The sequence below is a fragment of the Cebus imitator genome, unplaced genomic scaffold, assembly GCF_001604975.1.
Source record: "Cebus imitator isolate Cc_AM_T3 unplaced genomic scaffold, Cebus_imitator-1.0 Scaffold42, whole genome shotgun sequence".
NCBI lineage: Eukaryota > Metazoa > Chordata > Mammalia > Primates > Cebidae > Cebus > Cebus imitator.
The window spans coordinates 8,000,826-8,011,173 of NW_016107357.1; the positions used below are offsets into that span (position 1 = coordinate 8,000,826).

The 10,348-nt window shown below is 39.4% G+C and overlaps 1 protein-coding gene across 6 annotated transcripts in view; it reads right to left on the minus strand.

Annotated features, from left to right (window-relative positions):
* The window catches only part of LBR (lamin B receptor), a 30,811-nt gene that overhangs the window by 8,653 nt on the left and 11,810 nt on the right, over positions 1–10,348 (minus strand). For 5 of the 6 annotated variants that reach the window (XR_001824474.2, XR_001824472.2, XM_017526413.2 and 2 more), the window contains exons 7-11: positions 9,702–9,756; positions 6,573–6,764; positions 5,488–5,591; positions 4,447–4,572; positions 887–1,055 (exon numbers count right to left, since the gene is read on the minus strand). Coding sequence is in view for 4 of the 6 variants with exons in the window: in XM_017526413.2 (XP_017381902.1) it covers positions 887–1,055; positions 4,447–4,572; positions 5,488–5,591; positions 6,573–6,764; positions 9,702–9,756 (646 nt within the window). In the remaining 2 variants the exon portion in view is untranslated. The remainder of the gene's footprint in view (positions 1–886; positions 1,056–4,446; positions 4,573–5,487; positions 5,592–6,572; positions 6,765–9,701; positions 9,757–10,348) is intronic. The other variant, XM_017526415.2, reaches the window with a different exon arrangement.

Below are 10,348 nucleotides of genomic sequence, written 5' to 3' on the forward strand. Positions count from 1 at the left end.
CGATCTTTTGACCTCGTGATCCACCCGCCTCGGCCTCCCAAAGTGCTGGGATTACAGGCGTGAGCCACCGTGCCCGGCTTGAATTTCTTCTTCTACCACAGATACTAACTAGTGTAGCAAAACTATCTATATTTGAAATTCACTGCCAATTTTCCCTGCCCAACCTCTAGTAAAGTGTTTAATGAACAGTGTTAAGAACAAAGAAATTTCAACCTGGAGTAAAATTTTGACTGACCCTGGTGGACCTCAGCTACAGCCAAACTGGACTTCTCAGTCTTTCCCAATTTCATCCCATACCTCCCCACCACACAACTTTGCTGAAGTGTTCCCAGTGCCTGACTTTTGAATCTTCCCATCCCATTCTACCCTCTCAAACTCAGATCAAACACCATATCCTCCAATAAGTTCACATTGACATTCCCTAGAGAGAAGTTCTCTCTCTCTACCTTAAACACCCATCACCTAAGTCCCTCTTAGTGCTCACTCACACACTTTACAGCAAGGTAGGAATGTCTTATTTCTCCTGTTAGAATATGAGCTCTATGAAGGCAAGACGAATTTTCCTACTTTATAAGATGCCTACCAGAAAAAGCAGGCACTCAATGGAAAAGATGTATGGTTACTCTAACAAATTCAATCAACTTAAATTTATTAAATTTAAAAACAAGATGGTTCGTTAAAATAATGTTTTGAGTACTACTGGGAACCCAAGTGTGAACCACCATTCTCTTTGCAAAATGCAGACCTTTTATTATTCATCATAAATTACTTCAAATTGAGCTAATGCTGACCACTAAAGATGGCATGTTACAAGTATGTAAACATCAAAGCATAAAAGAGTCAGTACATAATATTTAATTAAACTGAGACCGAAATTAATACTCACGTTTCAGAACAATCATTAGAGAAGCCATTGGCCAAGATACTTCATTTGGATGACTGACTAAGTAAAAGGCTTGGAAGCTGTAAATAAATGGGACCCACACTAAGTCTCCAAAAGCCAGCATGAATCCAAATCCATCGTGGATGATGTCCATGGTCGTCAACACTGCTTCCTATAAGGATAGAGAAAGTGAAAAGGAAGAAAGAGCTTCTATGTTTAAAGTATTCAAATAAAGTACTAGTTTAAAGGCAAATGTATAAAGTGCTATGGGTGGATCTGTACCAACATTTTTTTTTAAAGGGGAGAGAGATCTGGTTCCCCTGGCCTGCTAGGTCTTTCTGCCATCACATCCTCCTATCACATCAGCCTCTCACTTGTGCTCCTGAGATAACAGATCTCTAGTGTTTCCCATGCCCCCATGCCCAGGCCCTCCCCTCTTCTGGTAACCCTTCCTCCAACCTCCACATAGGCTCTGAACCCTGTGTTGCCCTCCTGACCTGCCACTCAAACCTGGGCACTTCTCAGATGTCACCATCTACCAGTAAGCTATAGCAATTGGGTTACTGTACTTGTCATTCTCCAATACACTAAAAGCCTCTAAAAGACAGAGACCATGTGTTTTCACCTTTGCCACCCCAGTACCTAGCACAGTGCCCACCATGGAGAGAAGTGTTCAAAATATGTTTGCTGAAGGAATGGTCAGATCACCAACTCTTTTTGTTTCAATTCCACATGCACCAATCTAATTTCTGATCATAATCTGGCTTTTCATATAGATTTTCCACAGAAGAAATTAAGCTGCCTGGCAACATGGTGAACTGACAGCTTCACTTCTCATATAAATTAATAAAAGTGTGTTGCTCCCTGGTGATTTGGTTAGCATAAGCCAGACTACCTCTGGACGTGGATACTTTTAGTCCAGACTCCAGAATATGGAGACACTGCCAAGGTCAACACTCTGAAGGTCTGGCCTGAGGGAATCTCTAAACTACCTGGAACCTCAGTGCATACCACTAATGCAGAAAAATTAGCTAGTATAAGCTCTATAGAAGAATCAAAGTTCTAGGTTAAAGAAAAAGAGTAGTACCTACAAATAGCAATTTTTTTCTAGAGAGAAAGCAAATAGGCCATAGAACAGAAAAACAGATGTCACATGGAACAAAAACATCAATCTCACAAAATCTAGCTCTTTGGGCTTATACTCTTTAGTTAGAGTTCTTTACTCTCTTAAAAAAAAAAATACATGTAATAATTGTACATATTTACAAGTACACAGTGATGTTGCAATACATGTAACATACAGTAATTTAATCAAGGTAATTAGCATATCCATCATCTCAGACACATTATTTCTTTATGTTGGGAATATTCAATATCCCTCTAGCTATTTGAAACTATGTATCACTGTTAACTGTAGTCATCCAGCAGTGGTATAGAATACTAGAAATTAGAACTTACTCCTCCTATCTAGCTGTACTTCTGTATCCTTTAACAAACCTCTCCCTATCCCTCCCTTCCCACCCTTCCATATCCTCTGTTCTACTTTTTACTTCTATGACATCAACTTTTTTTTTTTAGCTTTCACATATAAGTGAAAACAAGTGGTCAACTTTCTGTTCCCGAGAGTGTCTTACTCTTATATATAAACTCTCAAGGCCTGTGATCTGATTCCTAGTCCAAAAGAGGATAAAGGTGACAAAAAGGTGGAAGCAAATAAAAGCAGGTGCAATAAGTGGCAGTGAGAGGGCAAAGGATAAACAACCAGCGCCAGGTCAGGGGAAGACCTTAGCCCCACCAGCTCCTGAGCCCCAAGGCTTTCGAAGGATGTGCTCAGAGGAAGGGTCATACATATTTAAACCGGTAGTCTCAGTTTTCTTAAGGTAGAGCCCATTTTTTAACACGGAGGGATTTCTATCAAGTGACCTAACAAAAAAGTTATTAACCATCTGCTAATTGCCCAGTGACATGCCAGAATGCTAAATAAATCATAAAATCCAATCCTTCCTCAAGAACTTTATTATAATCTGGCTGAGACACTGAGAATAGACGGAAAACAATTTCTTAACTCTAGTTCTCTACCCCTGGGGATATGTTAATATTGCCCTAAGAGTTTTGCCCTAGGATGCAAAAAGTTTTCTTTTAACAGAAGTCAATGTTTGGCTAAATCTATACAAAATATGAACTTCTACGCCAATTAAAAAGTGATGAACACAACATGGCAGAAAGCTATTAATGGAAGAAACCAGAAAAAACGATCACTGCAATGGAAAGCTACTGGAAAGGAAGGTTTAAAGAGGCCACTGAGGTGATCAAAATGGTAAAATATCATTTGATTTGCAAACTGTAATCTATATGCTCTTTCAGTGATTCATTCTGTAACAGCAAACAAATCTACACTGGTAATAGTAAGTGTATTTATAAAAGAGTTGTTTTTTAATTTCAAAAACATATTTAATTTTGGGTCAAGCTGGAATTTTTAAAGAACTTCAGTGAGAAGTGCTATCACTACATTCATAGCTTCCCAAGCTCAGAGCCAGGGTCCATGAAGTGGCAGGAGCACAACAGGAACCTATAATTAGGGGAAAGCACTAATCCCAACACTTGCAATTGAGGCTTACCTCAAAGTGATCCTAATCTTCCTAAATAACAGGAAGATCACTGAAACACCAATATCAAACTTTCAAAGTTGTTCCGACTAAATATGCTCTGTGATTTTGCATAGAAGGCCAAAATTAAAGACTAGCTGGCAGAGGTAGGGGAGATATATAGTACTGATGGCCAAATAATACAATATTTTTAAATGTCCCAGACTCAAAGGAAAGAGGTCTTCTCTTGAAATGTCAGCAGATTGTCTCAACAGACCGTCATAAAAACTTGTTTATGATGTACAGCTGCCAAAACTTTTTTTTAACATGGAAAGAAATTGGAGATGATTACAAAGATAACAGTAAATATGACAAAATACTTGTAAAATAAGCCTGAGGAAGAAATAATTTTTAAAAGGAATATGCTGGTTGAGACAGAGAAAAGAAACATTTACCAGTCTTCAACTAGTAGAAAAACTAATCAATATATGAAAAAAGACAGGAGATGGAAATGCATCTTGATTTTCTGATTTTACATTCATCTGACTAGAGCTAGTCTTTGTATTTTAAAATACTAACAATAAAACATCTCCCCCATTATTTAAAAACTAGGTGACTCTCAACAATCCAAGAAACACCATTCTAATTTGGTAATAATCCATCCATTTTCATGGGATACCATAAATAACACCACCCACAAAAACAAAACCAAGATCCACCAATCTTAAACATTTAATATTAAACACAAGAGCAGCTAATAAATACCAAAGCACTCCAAAATGCCTAGAAGCTTCCCACCTGTCAGCGCTCCCTCATCAGTTCAGCACTTTGCATGGCCGGCCTCATGTCTCTTTACAAGCAGCCTCGGAGGTAGGCTGTGCTCCCCTCACTTTGTGTGCAAGAAGCCGAGGCTCTGACAGGTCACTCACCCACTCAAAGCCATCTGACAATAAGGCTTTGGCTCTTAAAATTAATTACCTCGTTCCAGAGAGCATCCACCACATAGAGAAGCTGGAAACTGTTAACCAAAATCATGGCCAAGGATGGAACAGCGCGGCTCTGTATTTTCATTTCAGCCAAAAGCATCACCAAGTTAATAACCACCTGAAACAAAAGGGGAAAGTATATAGCCTCGAAGCACCTCCCCAGAGACCTTAGCACTACAAAGGCAAGAGTGAGCTTCACAACTGAGACACCTGGCAGACACCACCTTAACACCTACCCGCTACCAGTAGTAAGACATCTCTGCACCACGGGTCCCTGGGCCCAATGCACTGAGAAGGACGCAGTTATCATTTCTGTGTTCTGTCACAGTGCATAACTTCACCCCAATCAAAGAGAACACTGGAATGACCCAAACTAAGAGACACTCTTACAAAATAACCAACCAGTACTTTCCCAAAAGTATCAAGGTCATGAGAGACAAGGAAAGCCTAAACAACTATTATAGACTAGAGAAGAGGAAGAAATAACAGCTAAATGCATCATGGAGTCCTGTCGAGGTTCCTGGAACAGAAAAAGGACCTGGTGAACTCTACTGAGGCCGGTGGACTTGGTGACTAATGCTGTAGCTATGTTAATTTCCTGTTCTTCATCATTACACTGATGGTTTCCTCTGAAGGTAACACTGTGACAACTAGGGTGAAGGTTAGAAGGGAACTCTTTGCTCTCTATCTGCAACTCCAAGCCTAAAACTAGGTAAAAATAAGGCTTTAAAAAGGAAGAAAATGCATTTTTTTTTTACATGAATTCATCCACACTATCACTTTCCTACACAAATATAAACTGATATAATAAAAATAAAGCAAAGAAACGTTATTTAATTTGTTATAAACTGTCACAGGGCATCTTAAACCTGGAAAGTATTTACAATAAGAAAATATTTTGATAGATTTATGGACAGCCATGATTATCCCTAAAAATATACCACCCAATGCTTATTTTTAAATGGTTTACATATCCCTTCTAGCAATTAATTAGACCTATTGAATTGAAATTTAAAAAGAAAAAAGGACATACCCATCCAATCAATCCGGGGCGCAATTCACAAAAGTATTTGAGATCAAAAGTACCAATTCGAGGGTTTAATTCACGGCCAATGAAGAAATCATAGACAGCATTTCCTGAAAAGGGAAAAGTGTTTACCCAAAGTGTTCCAAACCCAGTCATGAGGCTTTAAAACGGCACTGCTGCCCACTATCTAGGCTCACAGTTCAACTGCCTGCAAGAGCCTGGGCAGAGCTCTGGTTGTGAGGTAGACAGGACGGCACAGACTAAGGGAGCCAGGAGATGCCTGCCCAACTGAAAGGGCAGTTGCTACAGCCTTTGGGGAGCTGGGGCCCCAGATCTCCCAGATTTTTTAAAAAAGTTAACCAAAATCAAGAGGGCCCCCCAAAGGACTTTACACTCAGAAATTTTTTTAGATAGGTGACATATTTTTACATTTAAATACTTTAGGTCAGAATCAACCAATTTGTAACCTCTCGTTTCCTTTTTGTTTTTTTTTTAGAGGGAACCTCACTCTGTCACCCAGGCTGAACCTCCCAACCTCCACCTCCCGTATTCAAGCAATTCTCCCGCCTCAGCCTCCCGGGTAGCTGGGATTACAGGTGTGCCGCACCATGCCCAGGTTGATTTTTGTGTTTTTAGTAGAGTCGGGGTTTTGTCACATTGGCAGGCTGGTCTTGAACTCCTGACCTCAGGTGAGCCACCCGCCTCAGCCTCTCAAAATGATGGGATTACAGGCATGAACCACCTCACCTAGCCAGTAACCTGTTGTTTTATTTTTGTTTTTTAAAGAGTGTTTACTACTTTGGACAAAGAAATATTTGTCATAAGTCAAAATGCCTGTAAGTTTACTAAACGTCTTACTGTCATCAAGCAACTGCCAAAAAAGAAATGAATTAAAGTGTAAAAGAAAAACAAAAACATTTTCTTCCTTTAAATTCATTTCTCTTTAACTTTTTTCTTCATCCTTTCATTTTTTCTTATTTCTCATTTCCCATAAAATGAACTAAGAAAAAAAGCCATCTACTCAAATCTGGAAATGGTTGCTGGAGGGCTCTGGGGAGCATTCATCCAACACGCGATTTATCACTGCTCACCAGAGCTGGCAGGCGACAGGTCTTTCCGGGGCGCTTTCAAAGAGCGCATGTAGAGATACACACTCAAGACCACACAAAACACAGTGGCCGCAAGTGCAAATTGAAGAAAATGTCTGTACACATAATGAAACTCTACGCCCTGGAAGAGACATGTTCCGATGACTGCAAATGTCAGGATAAAAGCATAGAATCCTTTAAAAAAAAAAAAAAAAAAAAAAAAAAAAAAAAAAATTAAAAAAAAAAAAAAAAAAAAAAGGAAGGGGAAAATTAATGTTAACCCAAGTCTCACAGGACTTAACAACACTATGAAACAATGCAATGTTCATTTTTAAAGTCTTAATTTCATTATTCAGACTAAATACACACAAATATGCAAATAAGCCACGTACTAAGTTGTAATCGTCAATATATACACCATTATCTCTTGTAGAACTTTCCAACTAATTTAATATATTGATTCTTTGTCAGTTCACATGGTCTTTATTTGCTTTTAATTAAGGGAAAACTGACAAGAAGTACAACCTGAAAATTCCCAGTCCAAACTCTCAGGCACAAAGTCAAATGGCTATTAAGAGAGCTAGGCCAAACACACAGTACGTAAGGGGAGGGTATTATGTACCCACCAAGGGTCAGGCAGTGAGCCGGGTTGACAGTTACAATATTATAAATATTTATACTTGAACCAACTTGTTAATAATGATTTCAAAAGATTCTAGTAATACTCTACCATCCAGAACAGAGATCTTAAGATGCCACCCCCGCAGAGAAGAGGCCACAACACAAATGCCAGAGGCCAGGCAGGGAACTTTGAGTTCCGTGGGGCAGGGACAGCAAGTGGGAATATTCACGTGCAATGCCAAGTTAAAAAGTGCCCACCCTGTCAGGCTCCACAGAACTCTCGCTCCGGACTAGTCCTGCTGCCACACAGAGAGGCTCATTGGATGATCCAATTTTTTCTTTTGGCTAAAGAAACAGTTTTGCTTTCAAGGGAGCTGAGTGCCTAAAAGAGCTGTGCTCCTAAAAAGTCATCAAATCACATCTGGATAAGTGGTCAAACGCAAAAAAGAGGTAGCTGTTATTTATATAAGAATTCTAAAACCAAATCTTTTATAAAGTAAAATAGTTGTCTCAAATCTACTATCTGATCCACATGTTCCACAAATACTGCAAACAGTAACTGTCCATTTTAAATTTTGACTTTTAAAAATATTCATTTACTTTTCATAAAATGGATAATTAAAAAAAAAAAAAAGAATGCTTAGATAAACCAGTCTTTTGCTCTCTAGCCTATGTGGATTAAAAATAATCATCCAAAATGTCTTAGGAATCTCCTTGTTAATAATGGTAAAATCTCATGAAGCGAAATCTCAATACTTGAACCAGAGTAATTAGATGAAATTTTTAAAAAGGATCAAGCAACTTGGCCAGCCACTCCCCCACTGGCTCCAAGAGCTCCACGTCCAAGTACTGTACTCAGTCTCTGAATGTACCACAACCCTCAGAGCGAAGTGCACCTATAACACAAGACTATTTAGAAAAGAATCAGTGTGGCAGGGCGAGGTGGCTCACAGCTTTAATCCCAGCCCTTTGGGAGGCTGAGACAAGCGGTCAGAAGTTCAAGACCAGCCAGACCAACATGGAGAAACCCCATCTCTACTAAAATACAAAAATTAGCCGGGTGTGGTGGCTCATGCCTGTAATCCCAGTAGGCTGAGGCACTCCAGCCGGCGCAACAAGAGCAAAATTCTGCCTCAAAAAAAAAGAAAGAGAAAAGAAGGGAAAGGAAAAGCAAAAGGAAAGGAAAAGAATCGGTGCCTACAGAGAAACACACAGAACACTGAAATCAAAAGGACAAGACGGCAAAGTCAACAACCCACCTCGCCCCAGACTCACCTTCACCAGTGTGGCAAAGTGAACCACCAGAGGGAGAGAGGGTGCCAAAGGTTTTCTAAAACTTGCTCCATCAGCAAAGAATTTGGTAAAAGCAACAAAAAGTCTGACAGTACCAATGACAAATATTAAGCACCCACCAGAGGTCAGGCACTGGAGCTAGGCGAGATGCCTCAACACACGACCAGCACTAAAAGGCAGAAGGTGTTTAAATTATCTTTGGCTTCCCTTTTGGAACCCAGCAGAGTGATTGCAGACAGAGTAGATGCTGGATAAGTCTCTAAACAAAGTATCCAAAGTTAGAGAATGAAAGACTGAAAGGATAAAAAGTTCAAGCATTAAAATATATAATGTAATTCTCAAGAAAAGTAAAACACTCTACTCCATCTCGTCAAATAGAAAATCATTCAAAGGTGACTACAAAATAGATCTGTACTTTGCCAAAATCTTCAGATGGCAAAACTGGACTGATGCACTCAGCACATACTCTTATAGTGAGAGGTGCTGGACCCAGGAGGCAAGGTCTACCCACTTCTTGAGCTGCCCAGCTAGCCCACAACTCATCTATCCAGCACTCACATATGAATAAGCACCCACTCTATGCCCATTTTCCAGGCATGAAGGGCATCACAATGAACACAGCCAAGTCCAGCCCACGAAGTTACATTCTAGTGGAGAGACCCAAATGAAGAAACAAATACACCGATATTGGGAGGCACAAATATCAGACAGAAAAATAAAAAAAGAGCAGGGAAAAGGAAGGGACCTGAAGGCTTCTCTCAGCAGAGATGAGACAGAGGTGAAGATGCAAGTGTCAGACATTTGGGGGTAAGTTTTCCAGGCAAAGGCCCAGGAAAAGTGTGTGACGAATACTCAAGGGACAGCCCCGAGGACATGAGCAAGGACAGGAGCAGCTCACACAGCGGAGTAGCCTGGATGCCTGCATCTGTGTAACACCTCAGGGTGATAAAATCCAAGACAAGTGCAATGATTTCTAACAGTGACGAATACTATTAAGAAAATAAAACTGGAGAGTGGACAAGAGTGACCAAGAGGCTATGTTACTTTACATGTCATAATTTATACATGTTATCTACAGGTAAAAACAGTTGCCCTTCCGACTACTAAGAGATAATTTACTACTTACTGCTCTGGTCTAATCAGCTTTAACAAAGAGTGCAACACTTAGAAGTTTAAGCTATCAAATCATCAATTTGAGTCTTAAAAAAAGAAAATCACCATTTAATCTATACTTGAGTCTTCTTCCATCAATAAGAGGCATTCCTTCTACAACCTTAAAAGAAAAAAAAAATTTACAAATTTACAAAGCACATCACCATCATATATAAATACACACACACACACACACACACACACATATATATATATATGTATATGTATATATTTGTGTCCTAATAGTACTTAATTTTCAACATGCCTAAGAAGGAAAGCATCTTGTAATAAGGAAATTTAGTAATGTTTCAAAAACCTTAATGGCAAGCCATTTGAGGAAGCAATTCCACCTTCAGGAATTTATCTTAAATACAAATCCAGTAATGACTTCCTAGGGTAGGACCAAGCAACTGCAACAGCCACTCTCCCCCCAACACTCCCATGTACCACCTCAAGATTAAATGTGCTTAAATACCTTTATATCTAGTGGATCCCTAGCTCAAACATCTACCAATGGCTGCACACTGCTTACAAAAGAACAGTATGATTCCACTGTCTTCCATTTGTGAGGTTCTTTTCAAATGGGCTCTACCTTGTTTTTCCATTCTATGGCCCAAGTGCTATTTGATGACATGTACTCATGTGCTTACTTCCTCTGCTATTTATACATATTTTGCCCATCCAGTTATTTAACCATTTCATGTGATTCTTTT